We start from the raw sequence: 17949 nt of genomic DNA, 5'->3' as shown, positions 1-17949 counted from the left end.
GCCCGCGAAAGTCCGTATCCCATAGGAATATCGGGATAAAAGGTTGCCTATATATGTTATTCCAATTGTCCAGCTGTCTACGTACTAAATTTCATTGCAATCGGTTTAGCAGTTTTTGCGTGAAAGAGCAACAAACACACACACACATCCTTTCAAACTTTCGCATTTATAATATTAATAGGATGTAATAAATAATCAATTAAAGAAACGTAAACAACTCACAATTTAAGATTTCTTACTACTATACACAAATTACCTATAAGCAAAAACACCATCAAAATCGGTGCAGCGATACCGACGCTACGCAAACAAACCCATTCACAGCAACAATTCTTAACATGTTAAATCGCCCGGCGTCGCACAAAGCGCTTCCGTTCCATTGTGGGAAGGGAATAAATAATATTACGACTCACTACCTTAATGAACCTATGTGTTCAACCTTTGGATCATTCATCATCAGCCCATATATGTTTCCACTGCTGGGACACGTTGCTACGGTTTGGCAAAAAGACGCGGTTTCGAATCCGGCCTCGTGATCAAATTTTTTCTATTCTTTCAAAATTTCTCATTAAAATACTATTATTTATAAAATACATGTTTTGCCTGCGAATTTGCCTGCCTAAACGACATTATAAAGAGGAGTGCTTTGCTGTGAAAAGTATTCTGATCGACTTTTAACCGACATTCCCAAAAACTTGATGACGTTTTAAGTCGACGGTTATGTTTTTTTTGGTTAAGACATTTGAGGTACATTGACAAACGATTAAAAAAACGGATAAAACTATTATCCTTCGTCTAATGTACAGACTATTTTTAAATTCATTTCTATTTAAATGATCGGTTAAAATCGCTGAAACCTTGATAACATATTCTAAGCCTTATCCCTAGTAATAAATAAAAATACAAATGTTCATTACAAAAAAAAAATGTGATAAAATATACAATAGAAAGTAAAAAGGTTGCCGACCTCAGCCCAAGGCTATAGATAATAAATTAAACATCCTTTCAGCTACCGTGCGCTCCGCAGGCTTAATCAAAAAGATTTATTGCGAACCTTAAAAAATATATAAATTACAGCAATTTGTTAAAATTAAATAAAAAAACCGGTTTTTTTCCCGATATAATGTGAACAGTTTGTGTACGCCGGTAGCCGATGACGCCATAATCTAGATTTAAATTAATTTTGTTTATAGGTTATGTAAATTTCGTAGTTTTGATGGACACGTCATAAAATTAAGGTATGCAAGTATTCGTTGCATCGATTTTATTTGTTATTTAATTGGGGCCCAACCAGGGCTGCATTCGAACGTTAATAGTGTTTTCAACCGACTTGAAAAAAATGAGGTTTAATTGTAGGAGGAGTGAGTCGACTGTATTTTTTGTGTTTGTGGGTGTTTCGATCACTGTGATACATTATTTATTTATTCTTTATAGTACTTACATATCACCGAAAGAAAAACAATAAATTGTCATTGTAAAAAAAGACCACGCCGGCACATATGCACTAAAAGGCGGCTTTATTGCTCAAGAGCAATCTCTTCCAGGCAACCTTTTTGTAAAGGTATGTTACATTAATTGCATTACATTTTTTATTTGAAAGCTGACGCCTGCCATGCCCCATTTAAATTTGGTACAGTTCTGACAATTTGAAGGCAGCTCTTTTTTATTAAAAAATATTTATTGATTTATCTTAATTTTGACTAAACCATTAATTAATATTCTTCCGGCTAAGTATATCTATGAATATATACTCTATAAACATAAAGCAAAAGAGTTGTTAGTTTGTTTAAACGCGCTAATCTCGGTAACCAACTCTGTATAATTTTAATTTTATGTAAGTAGTATGTAATATATATTTGTTTCAGTCATTTATGTATTTATTTTATTTTATTATTTTTTTTTTGGATATATGTATTTTATCATATATTTATAGTATTACTAGCTGCGCCCCGCGGTTTCACCCGCGTAAGTCCGTATCCCGTAGGAATATCGGGATAAAAAATAGATGTTGGCCGATTCTCAGACCTACCCAATATGCTTACCAAATTTCAGAGGAATCGGTCAAGCCGTTTCGGAGGAGTATGGCAACGAAAACTGTGACACGAGAATTTTATATATTAGATATGTGTATATTATATATTATATTGAATTCAAATTGTATGTTAATATTCTTTTGTATGGTATATTACTTATATTTGTGTGTGTGTAATTATAGTATCATCCTTTATATGTTTCACTGGTTTTACTTCTTACCTACCTCCCTTTAAGTATTTTTGTTTTTCACTTGTTCAGTTGGTTGCCTGGAAGAGATAAGGCCGCCTTCTGTGCTGTATGTTTTAGCGTAAGTTTTGTTGTATTTGTTTCTGCTGCGTTGACAGCACAATAAAGTGTTTAAAATAAAATAAAATAAATAACCACTGACCGTTTACAAAAATTCTTTCACCGATGGATATGCGAGCGAAACCGGGCGGATTGCTAATAACATATATTGATTATTTCACACTTTATTGTATTAAGTATTTAAAATAAATAGTATTTAAGAGAAACCACATATAAATATCAAACTTTATTTATTCCACGCTTCTTTACACATGCCTCTCCTTCACTACGTGAAGAAAATCTCTGGAAGAAATAAATAAACCTATTACAATATAATTTATTTCATGTAAGACCATTTATGGATATTTCCTATATTCGTACTTGCTTGACTCGCGCAAACGCTGTTATGCCCTTCATCAAAATTTCAAAAATACTTATCGGCCGATCCTCAGACCTACCCCATATGCACACAAAATTTCTTATATATCGGTACAGCCGTTTCGGAGGAGTATGAGAACGAACATTTGGACACGTGAATTTTATATATCAGATATACGCTACGCTTCCCTTTTTTCTTTGAATACGTGATACAAAAATAATAAATGCATATTGTAATGTAAGAAATTATAAAGTACTTTATTTAAAAGCCATTTAACGCTTTTGGTGGCAATTTTCATTAATATGATCATCCTTTGATCTCATCATCATCAGCCCATATATCATCAGCTCCTGGGACAGGGGCTCCTGAGAGGTCACAGGCCTTAATCCACCAGGGTCGCTGATGAATTTTAACCAGCTCCCGTGGCCCCTTCACCCAAGTGGCTCGACGGAACACAGTGGGGTTTTGGTCGGTAAGAATCCGACATAACCCACGGCTCCATCCCCGGGGGCTGTGGGTATCTATGCAAGATTTCCGCACTATAAAAAAGGCCTTAATCCACTATTCTGACCAAGTGCGGGTTGGCAGATCTAAACAGAGCATACTGCTTAGTACTTTTACTGAATGCACTAACCTAACAATCATCGGCAAGTCCGGGGCCTCGCACAGATTGTTGTGGCCCCTATCGAACACGTGGAACTGCACCGGGGCCCCGCCGTGCGCACGCGATCGCGCCAGACATTCGTGCAGCTGAATTATACCCGCCGTGACAATATAATGTCATGAATCATGTATGTCAATTGAATGTGGAGTAGATAAGTTTACATTTTTAAATATATTTACATCTTACATTATCTTACATCCCTTAGGCACATGAAACCGAAAGAGTAGAAGAAATTCGATTACTGTGGCAGGATCACGGGTGGCCGAGAGGCTAGGCGTTGCTACGGTTAGGCAAGAAACTCAGGTTCGAATCCTGCCTCGTGATCAAATTTTTTCTATCTCTTTCAAAATTTCTAATTTATAAAGTATTTCAATGCTATAAAACTTAAAATTAAAATATATTTACATCGTTAGCTTTGCTCACGGGAAAGTAACTCTATATGTTTGTCTGCTTGTCTCTACGCCTGTGTGTTGTCTTTACGCCTTAACCATTCTATCGATTTGGATGTAAATTCGTACTTATATAAGTTTGGGACCGAAGAAAGGATACAGACAGTTGTAACCCTGTTTTATTTTCGTCCCGGAAATCCCACAGGGACAGGAGCTCTGTGGGGAAAACTGTATCTTTTCCTAGACTACGCGGGCGAAGCCGCGGGCAGGAGGCTAGTGTGGTATATAATATATATAGCTGTGTGTATGCAATACAGAGAGGTACTTGTTTCTATAATCAACGTATTTTTAATAAACATTCTACCTGACTTGTATGATACTGCCATAATTAGAAAGGATATATAATTTTGAAACTACGAAAACTAGCATTCCGCCCTGGTTTACCCGCTCATAACTCCCATTACCTCGTGGTACCTCGATCTTCGGGAAGAAAACTATCATGTTTCAAATTTCACGTTATTCGTCTTAATCATTTAGGCTTATATTATATATATTCAGTTAACAAACACAAATTGAATTAATAACCTCGTAATTTTAAGTCTAGAAATTAAAGACTAACGGATTTTGAACGCAATTTTTCCATTATAATTCGCCGTTTCATTAATTCATTGCATTCTTTGAAATCGCCAATAAAACATCCGTCACCTTGACAGCCAGCTCGTACGGCACTATCCTGTCTCCCCTCGAATGCAGCATGAGAATGGGCAGACCGGGCACCCTCGCCAGATACTCGTCAGTTGTGAATGAGAACTCATCGGAGCTGCTGAAGGGTTTTATGAAGGAACGCTTGTAGTATGGCAGCCAGGATACTAGCTACGACATAAAGAGACTTTAATTTTATCATTATCAATCGTATTAACACCACATCCATTAATTACGTCACACGAACTTTGGGTTATTTAATGCCTCCCCCCACTTGTCACAGGTTGTCACAAATAAAGTAGCCCCCCTGATGTGACGTCACACATTTTAAATTTTGAGCAGTTATTTTAAAAAAGCAATTTTAAATGTCGAATCGTCACTACATAGAATAAAACAAAATCACTTTATTTGTCACTATGTATGCTTAAATCTTTACAACTACGCATCGGATTTTGATAGGGTTTTTTAATAGATAGAGTGATTCAAGAGGAAGGTTTATATGAATAATAACATCTATTAAACTACTCCGAATATAACGCGTGAGAAGCCCCGGGTAAAAGCTAGTACTACATACTATAAATCTTTACATGTGACGTCACAAAGGTTGATTGTATGTACTTCAATAGACTATGTGCCCAGATTTAACAGATTAAGTAATAAATCATACAAATTCAAAATTGACAAAGATAACAATAAACTAGAAAATAATAGTCGCGTGAGCTAGACGCTAGGTTATTACAACCTTACCTTTGAGAATGGATGTTTCTCAATCTCTTCCAGTAGATTATTGAATGGTGCCTCAAGGACCAGCGCGTCTGGAGCCGGCAGGCACTTGTGTTGATAACTGCAGCAGAGCTCTTCGATATTGGCCACCAAATTTGACGCTATCGCTGTACCTGTGCCATTCCGTATAGCATAATAAGAGTAGAAAGAGCTGGGGTGACTTAATCGTTAGGTCTTTGGACTTAAAGCGAAAAGTCGGGGGTTTGTGACCGGTCAAGCGTGGAAGAAATAAATTTGATGTTTCATGATCCATATCACCACTGCTCCAAGCGGTGAAGGAACACATCGTGAGGAAACCGGCATTACGAAATCGTGGGTTAAAATTGAGTCGATTACATACAGGTGAAGATACATGCATGAATTACTTACTAAAAATAATATGTTTATTGGACCAATGCTATCTGCACTGTTGTGGTCCTATTGTAATGTGGCGTTGAATATTTTAAAAAACATAAACATATATAATAGAATGCAAACCAATTGGAAAACAAAGATATATAAAACAAATATAAACTTACGATCGATCTAGGGTCGGGAAGCGGAAGAGGTTGTAGGCTGAAAATTCTACTATATTTCTTTGTATATTTCAAAAGCTATATGAACTGGTCTAGGTAAACCACATATTATATTAAACCGTCACGTAGTGTTAGCTGGATAAATAGTATTAAATTAGAAGCTACTACATAGAATGTGATTGCTTTCGTGAATAAAACTTATCGTATGAAAAAATTTTATGTTATAGCCTTCGTACATAAAACTTATTATGAGAAAAAATTTGTGTACACATAAAAAGTTTTACCCAAAGAGTGTCCCCACAGCACCACCGTCGGCCGTTTACCCTTACCAACCACGTCCATGAGCCAAGCGTACACCTTCAGAGCGTCTTCCACTACACCCCTCTCCGTTGGTCGGATACGCGTCGAATCACCATAACCTAGAAGCATTGAGGACAGCCTGATGATATTCATGCTCATAACATCCCGTTTCCTTTTCCTCACCCTTCCCAATCCAATCCTTCATTGCAGTCGTCAACCCTCTTCCCTTAAAAGCGGGCAGTGCATTTATAAAGGCACGATCGCTTACCATCAGGCGAACCACCAGCTCAGTTGCCCGCTTATGGCATAAAATAAAATAATCCGCAGCAAAACTCTGCCTACGCGTGCAAATAGGGAGAGTTTATTTATGAATTATGGACTTTGAACATTAGAGTCAAGAGATAAAGTCCTAATTTCAATTTTGTTACGTTATTTGGACATTATTTGACAAAATTTAACTATCTAATCGTGTTTTATGTTGTAGATAGTTTAATTGAGATTATATTCTGATTTCTGATATTGATTACATAAGAATACATATATGTAAATTCGTTCTTCGTTATTACGAATGGTTTTCGAATAAAATCTTAACTTTTAGACTTTTAGGACATATTTTTAAACTAAATAATTTTCTAGTAAATATTACTTATTATTGCTTTTCCATTGGCCACAACTTTTAACATTTCCTTATGATGATGTCATCACAAAGTTCGTTAACACCAAGACAAGTAATATATAGAGGGCATTTAGAATGCAATTCAAAAATTCACCGGTTAAATAAGGTGTTGTTAAGAAAAAATATCCGGATAAAAAAAAAAACACGATAAACAATCTGTTTACTCCCTCACCTCGGTAGTCAAACGTGATGACGTGTAAGTTCAGATCTTGGAACACTTTGTACATTTGCAGGCGATGCGGTGACCCTCGGTGGTTTGAATTGCCTGTGCGATCAGTACCGTTTAGTTAATACTAGCTGCGCCCCGCGGTTTCACCCGCGTAAGTCCATATCCCGTAGGAATATCGGGATCGAAAGTTGCCTATGTGTTATTCCAGTTGTGCAGCTGTCTACGTACCAAATTTCATTGCAATCGGTTCAGTAGTTTTTGCGTGAAAGAGCAACAAACACACACACATCCTTACAAACTTTCACATTTATAATATTAGTAGGAAGTAGGATTATTTGAATTATTATCTACACTATGTAAATACCTCTTGATGAAACTCTACTTAAAGTTTTTATGTCATCGTCGGCAATAGAGCTGGTGGGTCGCCTGTTGGTAAGCGCTACCACCACCCATGAACATTAGGAGAGGTGTAAGGTCGGTTGCAGACCTTACGCCTCTACAAATGGATTGCCGTCTTCAAATTGGAAAGGGATTAAGGAAGGATTGTCAAGAGGAATTAAGTAAATGAATGGGAAGGGTAAGGAAAAGGATATGAGCCTCCGGCCGACGAAACACAACAAAAAAATGTGAAAAAGCGAATAAGTGAAATGCCACTTTTAAATCTAAAACGTTTAGTGTCCAAACCTCACCATGACAATATAGTATGATAGTGTTCTGTGTGCTCTCTAATTCGTGATGGAGCCGGTCGCACAGTGTCGACTCGCTGGTGGTGCTGAGCAATTTTCGCAGTACTTCACACGGCACTAAGTGCCAGATTCCTGTGGCAGACCGTTACGGTGTGAGTGCAAAATATGGTTTCGTTTATGAAGGTTTATTTGTAAGAAGGTAAATTTTTCAGTTCTTTTTTGGTTTAGAAATATGCTATAATTAATAAATACTAATAGGTAACACATAAAGATGAAGAGTTTGTTCGTTTGAACGCGCTTTTCTTAGGAACCGACTAATAGACTGATTTATTTGGACTTCGGATGCGTACGTGATCCCTGAATGCAACAAGCTATTAATATATGTATTTTTATTTATTTCGAATACACAAGCACATGTAAAAGAGAAAAACAATCAGGTAACACTTAAATAGATCAAAACTAAGAATAATAGACGATCTTACAGCTTAAAAGCGATTACTTCCAGACAACCATTAGTACAATAGATGATAATATATTACATTATAAGTACTGCAATAATACATAAAAATACAAATATTAACAGTAATAAAAAAGTAAGAAGATTTTAATAGACGTACTCATAGTAAAATATGCTCTGAACCTTACCTATTTTAATGGGACAATTATCGACCTTCGAGTCAAATTCGATGCTAAAGTTTCTACCGCCCATTACATTACAGCTGGCTGGATTGTCAAAGTCCAAGTTTTTGGGGTAATTTACTGTAATATAAGGAAATTTTAAAAGAAAAGTTTCACTTATAATATAAACTTTATGAATTTAAAAGAAAAAAAAAAAAACGAAAAGTTTGTTGGTAGTTTTTAGTGTTAGTAACAATAGTTGCAAACCAGACAAAATATTTATTAACCATAACTGTGACGAAACGTAATTGCTATTTTTTAACAACAGGCGCGTAATTTTTCTATGTAACACATTCCTAATCTAATTTATTTATACTAGCCGTCCGCCCCGGTTTCGCCCGTGGTACATGTACTTGTCACTCAGTGAAGTTACAGCTTTCTAATGGTGAAAGAATTTTGGAAATCAGTCCATTAGTTTTAGAGTTTATCCGTTACAAACAAACAAACAAAAATACAAATTCTTCCTCTTTATAATATTAGTGTAGATTAGTGTAGACATATTATTTCACGCCAATCTTCTTTAGACTGCTTTTAAACCCTTTGTAAGGATGTGTGTGTGTTTGTTGCTTTTTCACGCAAAAACAACTGAACCGATTGCAATGAAATTTGGTACGTAGATAGCTGGACAACTGGAATAACATATAGGCAACTTTTCCTGAGATACGGACTTACGCGGGTGAAACCACGGGCGCAGGTAGTTTAAACACAAACAAAAATTCCTTCGTAAATTATCGTGTTCTTTGTTGCGTAGAAAACTACGACTTTTTTTTTATTTATTTCATGATAGGGAAGCGCTTGACCACCAAACGACGATTGTTATCTAGATAGTTCTTAGTTAATGTTTGGTAGAATTTAATACGGACGTAGGTAGATGATATTCAGGATTAATTATATCTACTAATCCTTAAATAATTATAATTTTAAATTGTTTTCATAATAATTCTTAATCTCTATTTTGTTTTTCATTATTTATTTTTGTTTTATTTATTTTTATTGATTTTATATTGTTTGCTGTTTTCTCTATATTTTTAGTGTGGTGTGCTTAATAAATGTATATTATGATTTGTTATTACCGCGAGTTCAAAGGAAAGGACTGACGGCATCGGGCATTTCCCTGCATAGTTCTTCTCATAGGATTTCCGGAATAAAAAATATGCTGTCCTTTTCGGGTCTCAAAGTGAAATAACTTTCATTAAAATCGGTTCAAAGGTGAAGGCGTGAAGAGACAGAGTGATTTTCTCATTTTTTATTTTAGTAAGGATGATACCTACAACCTAATAAGAAAATTGCGATTTCATGTGGGATCATTTCTTAAAAAGGACCCTAAAGGTATGTAATTAAATTGATATGTATATAGGGTTGTTTATGTCTTAAAATATTGGATACATCCCATCCATATAAACTTACTGCAGTTTGAAAACACCATCTTCCGTTGCACAGTCTTGCTGTATCTAAACATTAACGGTAATACTGCCACTTGCATCACCAGCACGCTGGCGGTAAGGGACGCGCCGGTCAAGAGGATCGCCCTAAACATACATACACTTGAGGTCAGTGTATACACTGGATATGTGCTTATTTACTTCTAACTGCCATATTATGTATGAAAATGTAGTGCCAAGTGTTAAATAGGTCATCAGGGACATTGATGTACGTGAAACTAGCCCTAAAAAGTAAGGTTAAGCAGCGGTTGCCACGGTCAATTAAGGATGGGGACCTTCTTTTTTCAATCGCTTTTTTGTTGCGAGTCCAACTCGTATTTGACTGAGGTTGATTGTAATTTTGGCTTACAGGCGCTGCTAGTCAGGCTAAACATTGTATTAGTAACGTAATTATGCACACTTTCAATTTAGACCTGATGAGTTTGTTTGTTTGAACGCACTTATATCAGGAAATACTGGACCGATTTCGTAAATTCATATCGTTGGATTCGTACGTTGCTACAGGCTATATACCCAATTTCAATGCACTTCGGGTGGTAAATAACATATTCAGAGCATATTAATTCTGATCCATTATACTGTATAATATAGTTCTTCTAAATTTAAAGGATAAGGAATAGTTTCACGTGGTTTTCTGATAACAATAAAGAATTAACAAAGATTACAATAAAGAGAAAAATTAGGTTGAAAAGAGGTTACGAAATAAAAATAGGGACTTCATAATTATATTACAGAAAAATTGTTATGGTCTAAATAATGGTGCTTACCCAAAAACCATGACGTTTGTTGCACTATTTTTCTTACTATTTACATATTTTCTCTTTTTTTTTATTTTTTGTAGTTTAATTTATAATTTATGACATTATTATTCTGTATTTCAAAAAGACGTTGAAGCTATTTTGGCGTATTTATTTTTTAAATTAATAAATAAATACTACAGATAATAAATAGCATGTTAAGCCTTAAAAAAGTTTTGATATCTTGCAGAAAAGAAAAAATAAATACATTTTACTTAAAAAATGCTTATCATACAAATAATATTTTCAGCTTTATTAATACAGTATACTTTGTATTTAAATATATGTTCCAAATCTATACTAATACTATAAAGATGAAGAGTTTGTTTGAATACACTAATCTCAGGAACTACTGGACGGATTTCAAAAATTTTTTCAGCGTTAGATAGCCCATTTATTGAGGAAGGCGAACAAAGCCCGACCGCTAGTAATACAATACATATAACTAAGAATAATAACTGATTTATTCACTTACCATCAGGCAACTCCCCAGTTCAGATGCCCACCAACAAAAAAGGTCCTTATTTCAATAGAAATAAAAACTACAATTCACCGAGACAGTTTATTCTTATCACAGACAACATAATACTATACCAGATATAACTAAGCTATACCAACTGATTTATTCGCTTATCATCAGGCGACTCACCCACTCTTACATAAAAACGTCCTTATGTTAATACCAATAAAGACTACAATGCATAGCCCGAGTTTAGCTTCAATTTATTCTCCTGAAATTAGCTGAGGTAAAATAATACAAAAGGTATAGTAAAAATCTATTTATTTCTTATTAAAATACAATAAATAGTGGACGTAAAAAAGCGGGTACTTTGGTACCGAACGTAGTGTCCTAATCCGCAAAAATTCGCGGATTTAATAGTATACTGTTATAAATATTAACAGTATAATATTACATATATTCTACAAAAACGAAATTTATTCACTCATTTATTTAAGCACACATAGTGTGTCATAAAAAAAGTTATTAGTAAAACAAATGTTAGTTTTATGAAATAAATTGGGTTTTATTCCGTTACCTACGATGAATTTATAATAAATAAAAGAAATATTTTAAACAAATAATTACATAGCTATTATGAATCGTAGTTTAAAAACATTTACAAAATTAACTCTGTCACTAATGAAACGAAAAAATTAATATCAGCAAAACCTTAGTAGCAATTATATTTATAAATACAAGTGGGTCCCCATGACGTCATTGTACTATATTTAAATACTAAGAAATTCATACAAATCTCATCAACGTCACTCAATCACAATAAAATAATGTATATAGGTACTTTATTTTTTTGTCTCTTAGTTATTTGAGACACGATATAACCATAGTCTCTATAAATACAAGCTAAATATGCATTATTAATAAATATACATTGTGACAAAAATCCACAGCCCATAAAATTGTCTATTTAACAACCAACTTGTTTTATTAATCTCACACAAATTTTGTTCCTATATTTTAAAAATACATTCATATATTACTGCTTTTGTTGATTTCGAATATGCTATGCAGAAAAAAAAAATACTACTCAAGTTTTAAAATCGCAACATTACTTCAATATTTAATTTTAACAAAAACATCCATACTATTTTGATTTTCCCTCACACAAAATTTTGTTGTGTATAATCCTTCAAATATAACCAGTTTCACAACTTACGGATATGTGCTATATAGCATATCCATCAGATAATATGATAAACCCGAAAAAAATGTTTGTCAAAAATTGTTCAATAGGCCAACAGTGACTATCAGCAAGTTGTGAAAATAATCTATGTAATTATCATGATTAAATTACCATAACACATAATCTAGCTGAGTATTTTAATTTTTAATAAAATCTTACGAAAATTTGCCAATTAGGACACGAAAAGCGCAAAGCAAATTTAAAGCACTACCCAACATAGCGACAGCCGGAACCGAACTCGCGACCGTTGCGATGATTATATTTAACGATGTTTTGTGACGAATTCACTGGAAAAAATAAATACAGATATATTAGATATTGAAGACTTTTAACGGATTTTTAACGCTTTAAGTTTAAGTTATTTTATATGTCCATACAGATCAAATATCGTATAATAAATTAAAAGTGTATGAAAAGATGAAAATATACTTATTTTATGCAAACTAAACATGTTGGGGTAAAACGTGTAAATTACATGTTATTATATTAATAAACTAGCTGTACCCGCGACTTCGTTCGCGTTTGTCAATAAATACTTAAATTGACTGTCACCCCTCCCCACTCAGACACCGTATCGATTTCTGGGATGAAAAGTAAGTAAGATCCTTCCTCGGAGTCGGTGCTATAACCATACCAAGTTACACCAAAATCCGTTCAGCACTTTTTGCGTGGTTCTCATTCGAGATACAGACAGACAGACAGACAAAAATTTTTTTAATTGCATTTTATACATCAGTATAGACAATTAAACACCCCACAGAAAAAAAAATTCTAAATATCTTCAATGTATAGAATTTGACCTCCATCATTTTTGTTATAGTATAGATAGATAGATAGAAGAAGATAAATAAATAAATAAATAAATAAATGGCACATACACGAATATAAGGCAAGTGAACTTAAATAATATGTACCATGGTAATAAAATATGGTACCTGTCCCTATATTAAGCTGACTGACTCGAGTAATAAAAAATACATAGGAGACCCTCGTCGCAGAAGCGGGAACAGTATGGGGTAACGATGATGATGATGATGGTGATGTGTCAATGGTGATGGTGATCAACTATAACTTGTCCCAGCAATGGGAACATACATATAACTGATGATGGTGATGATGATCGTGATGATGATGGTGATGATGATGGTGATGATGATGGTGGTGATGGTGATGCGATGGTGATCAATTTGAACTTACCCGATAACGTGGGCCAGATCTTTGGCGTGGCAAATATACTTGTGGCCGAGACTCTCCGCTTTGTCGTATGCGTGCAAAGATACTTTCGAGTCGTCGCTGTTCCTCGAAGCGACTATAGATCTATATAACTGCAAATCGAATTCAATATTTTTACTACCTATTAACTACTATTACCTATACCTATTAACTATCAACTATTATATTATATACTTTCATAATAGTCCAGGGAAAAAGGCATGTTTTAAAAGGCTTACAAACTGGCTATGTGAACTTGGCACCCGACTTAAAAAAAATTCACATTTTTTTGCTCTATTCGATAGATTTAGATATGTAGTCGTAAGTAGTGAAGATAATTTCGTAAGTAGTAGCACCAAAAAAAAATTATAAGGGTTGAAAAAAAAGTCATCCCCCGAAATTGCAAAAAAACTTTTTTTCCGGTGGTTTCTTATAGAAATGGGTTTGTAGTGGATTGTAGTGAAGTTCTTTTTGTTTGTAGTAAAACAGAAATTGAAAAAAAAAAATATTATACTTGTAGAGTATTTTTCCAAACCGCTCTTCCCTACACGAAACTAATTTGGAGGAGAATGCTATTACTACAAACGTTAAAAACGATAGATATATTTCTAATTTATTTTCTATCTAACTACAAACGAAAACTCGTCCACTACAAACCTCTAGGTACATTTATCAATCGTTTTTAACGTTTGTAGTAATCGGAAAATCCTCTTACCGGAAGTAATTAAGAGGAAATCACTCCAAAACGATTATTTTCGATTTTACCTCTCTAATTTATTTTCTATCTAACTACAAACGAAAACTCGTCCACTACAAACCTCTAAACATATTTATCTATCGTTATTAACGTTTGTAGTAATCGGGAAATCCTCTTACCGGAAGAAATTAAGATGAAATCTCTCCAAAATCGATTATTTTCGATTTTACCTCTCTAATTTTTTTTCTATCTAACTACAAACGAAAACTCGTCCACTACAAACCTCTACATACATTTATCAATCGTTTTTAACGTTTGTAGTTATCGGGAATCCTCTTACCGGAAGTAATTAAGATGAAATCTCTCCAAAATCGATTATTTTCGATTTTACCTCTCTAATTTATTTTCTATCTAACTACAAACGAAAACTCATCCACTACAAACCTCTAGGTACATTTATCTATCGTTTTTAACGTTTGTAGTAATAGCATTCTCCCCCAAATTAGTTTTGTGTAGGGAAGAGCGGTTTGGAAAAATACTCTTAAATTATAATATTTTTTTTTTCAATTTCTGTTTTACTACAAACAAAAAGAACTTCACTACAATCCACTACAAACCCATTTCTATAAGAAACCACCAGAAAAAAAGTTTTTTTGCAATTTCGGGGGATGACTTTTTTTTCAACCCTTATAATTTTTTTTTGGTGCTACTACTTAAGAAATTATCTTCACTACTTACGACTACATATCTAAATCTATCGAATGGAGCAAAAAAATATGATTTTTTTTTAAGTCGGGTGCCAAGTTCACATAGCCTTACAAACTATGAACAATAAGGAATATGTAACTAACCAACAAGCTTGAGGAATTTTTATGGTACAGTAGAACTGAAAATTTTGATGACCAGGCGGGATTCGCACTCGCGTCTCTCTGCCAAACCGTAGCGACAATCGCATTTCTCCTACTATATAAAAACATCCCCTTTTTCCATTCCCCATAACATTTCAATAGTATAAATCTACCGTAGACAAAAAAAAAAAGAAAAAAAAATCTTTTTGCCCTATTCCGTATTTACCGTAGACAAAAAAAAAAAGGTGTGTGTGCGATTCACACAAGATAGAAGTGAAACTTCAGTAAATCGACAAAAGAATGAATAAAATAGTATGTATATTTCTGTCTCATTCTTTGCCGGCTTCATTCTACACATTTTTGTATTTCTGTCTCTTACCTGTCGTTTTTCCGTTGCATCAGGTTTGAAATCACAACGATTCTAAAGAAGTTTCACTTCAAAAAACTTGTTGCCCTATTCCGTATTTACCGTAGACAAAAAAAAAGAAAAAAAATCTTTTTGCCCTATTCCGTATTTACCGAAGACAAAAAAAGAAAAAAAAATTGCCGTATTCCGTATTTACCTTATTTACCGTACACGAAAAAAAGGAAAAAAAAATTAAACAAAAAAAAAAACATTTTTTTGTCGTTCTGTATTCCGTATTCACCTTAACGCCCACGCAGAACGGCACGACGATATCATCCTTGGCGTGCAGTATCAGAACGGGCAGATCCGGCGCGCGCGCCAGGTGCGCGTCCGACCTGAACGCGTGCGTCTCGTTCTCCACGAACGGCGACACGAACGTCGCCTCGAAGTACGGCAGCCACCTCACCAGCTGTGGTTAACATGACAACAAAATATTACAATATAATAATATTTTTTTTTTGTCCTATAAGTATATAATTTCACTACAAGCATAGATCCATACTATAAATATAAATCTGAAATCATTTCAGACAATAGTAATTATAAAATATACTGAGATAGAACAATTATAACAGATAAAACAATTCATTACGATAGACCAGATTTCACAGTACATGACAAAGACCAACAAACTGTTTTCTTAATAGATATAGGTACCCAATTCACACACACACACAGACACACACAAACACGCCATACAAGCCACCATTTCAGAGAAATTAAGAAAGTACCAAGATCTAGCCATAGATATAAAAACACAATGGAATGTGAAAAACAGTCCACATAGATCCGATAGTTCTCTCAGCCACCGGTATAATCCCTAAAACACTTATACAGAATTTAAATAAGTCAGAGCTACCATCACACACACTGGGATTGATCCCGAAAGCTAACATCCTTAACACATCCCAAATTACATGAAAGCTCCTCACGTCGTCCACATTACCATCGACATACTTCCAACTAATATTATAAATGCGAAAGTTTGTAAGGATGTCTGTGTGTGTTTGTTGTTCTTTCACGCGAAAACTACAGAACCGATTGCAATGAAATTTGGTACGTAGACAGCTGGACAACTGGAATAACATATAGGCAACTTTTTATCCCAATATTCCTACGGGTTACGGACTTACGCGGGTGAAACCGAAAAGTCTATTCCGTGGCACGTTTGGCCTATGCCCGCGTTAGTATCTATACTAATTACATACATTTTAACGTCATATTCCAATTATTACATAACATATAAATAACATAGCATAAAAACATATGTTTCACCGCCCGTGAACAGAGCAGAGGTAATGCTTCTACGAATGCGCTGCCCACGCATGATGAGAAAACGGTAAAGGGCTTCCACCTCCTCGGTACAGTGGTTAAAGCGTGAAAATAGAACCGAGGGGTCCTGGGTTCGAATTCCGGTCGGGCCACACAACAAAACAACGTCTCGGTCTCGCAGGACACAGAAGGCTTGTCCATAAAAAAAATCGATCAGTGAAATAAATGTGTATCATCTGCCCGATACCCCAGTAGGGACGGGACGGGACTTCACTTTATTGTTATACTAGCTGTTGCCCGCAGCTTCGCCCGCGCGGTCTTAAAAAGTTTTGATACAATCTTTCATCGTCTATTTTATCTCCTTGGGAATAGAATTTATCAAAATCCTTTCTTAGCGGATGCCTGCGTCATAACATCTATCTGCTTGCCAAATTTTTGTCTGATCCAGCCCAGTGGTTTGGGCTGTGCGTTGATAAATCATTATATCATTTAGTCTTTGAGTTATATATTATCTATACTAATATTATAAAGCTGAAGACATAGTTTGTTTGAACGCGCTAATCTTAGGAGCTACTGGTCCGATTTGAAAAATTCTTTCAGTGTTAGATAGCCCAATTATTGAGGAAGGCTATATATGTACCACGGGCGAAACCGGGGCGGACCGCTAGTATTTAGATATACCACACTACATTGCACTATATTAGTTATAAGTCCACCTTTCTACAATTAATTTGTAATGATTTGTGGTGTTAAATAAACACTCTCTCTCTTTCTTCTCCTACCAAACTTCAATACCTTAGCTAGCGGATGGTTCGCGACTTCGTCCGCCAAATTGTTGAAAGGCGCTTCCAATATGAGCCCATGGGCTTGCGGCAGAGGTTTGGGCCGATCTAGGACATTTTTCGAAAGCTCTTCTAGGTTTCCTAGGAGGTGAGACGAAATACCTGTCCCTGAAAAATTTATGTTTTTTTTAGTAAAACATAGTAAATAAAAACATTTTTGCCAAATAAACTACTGAACAAAATAAAAAAGAAACACATATATACATACTAATATTGAAAACGGGAAACCAATTCCATCTGTTTGTCTGTTTATCCCTTCTTTAAACCTAAACTGTTGGACCGGATTCGATGAAAAGATCGTCGGTTAAAAAGACATTAACTTCTACTCCCTAGGTTACTTAACAAAATCTGCATTATCTAGTGGTACTTTAGCATTATGCCGGCCACATTAACACAGTAGTTAACACGCGAGCGTAGAACCGAGTGTTCCTGGGTTCGATTGCTGGTAGGGAGTTCTCAGATGTACACCA

General features: G+C 34.9%; 2 protein-coding genes and 1 long non-coding RNA gene across 4 annotated transcripts in view; all 3 read right to left on the bottom strand.

Moving 5' to 3' along the window:
• Positions 1 to 2585: 2585 nt before the first annotated feature.
• Positions 2586 to 10480, bottom strand: LOC119835943 (lysophosphatidylserine lipase ABHD12-like). Its single transcript, XM_038361077.1, has 10 exons — positions 10470 to 10480; positions 9668 to 9789; positions 8228 to 8341; positions 7586 to 7714; positions 6900 to 6992; positions 6036 to 6170; positions 5201 to 5349; positions 4457 to 4624; positions 3333 to 3448; positions 2586 to 2622 (listed from the first exon to the last, which is right to left on the bottom strand). Exons 1-10 carry the CDS (start codon positions 10478 to 10480, stop codon positions 2586 to 2588), a joined length of 1074 nt encoding a protein of 357 aa, XP_038217005.1.
• A 1649-nt stretch (positions 10481 to 12129) lies between these two features.
• Positions 12130 to 17949, bottom strand: part of LOC119836061 (lysophosphatidylserine lipase ABHD12-like) — an 11686-nt gene continuing 5866 nt past the window's right edge. For both annotated transcript variants that reach the window (XM_038361274.1, XM_038361275.1), the window contains 4 exons: positions 17433 to 17587; positions 15607 to 15774; positions 13400 to 13527; positions 12130 to 12489 (listed from right to left, as the gene is read on the bottom strand). In XM_038361274.1, coding sequence (XP_038217202.1) covers positions 12465 to 12489; positions 13400 to 13527; positions 15607 to 15774; positions 17433 to 17587 — 476 coding nt within the window. In that variant the 3' untranslated portion in view covers positions 12130 to 12464. The remainder of the gene's footprint in view (positions 12490 to 13399; positions 13528 to 15606; positions 15775 to 17432; positions 17588 to 17949) is intronic.
• LOC119836062 lies at positions 14016 to 14828 on the bottom strand. Its single transcript, XR_005288078.1, has 2 exons — positions 14556 to 14828; positions 14016 to 14232 (listed from the first exon to the last, which is right to left on the bottom strand). It is a non-coding gene; the product is annotated as an uncharacterized LOC119836062 (long non-coding RNA).

The sequence above is a fragment of the Zerene cesonia genome, chromosome 22 (genome assembly GCF_012273895.1).
Source record: "Zerene cesonia ecotype Mississippi chromosome 22, Zerene_cesonia_1.1, whole genome shotgun sequence".
NCBI classification, from domain to species: Eukaryota; Metazoa; Arthropoda; class Insecta; order Lepidoptera; family Pieridae; genus Zerene; species Zerene cesonia.
Note: the sequence above shows the minus strand (reverse complement) of the source record. Positions and strands in the feature narration are given on the sequence as shown.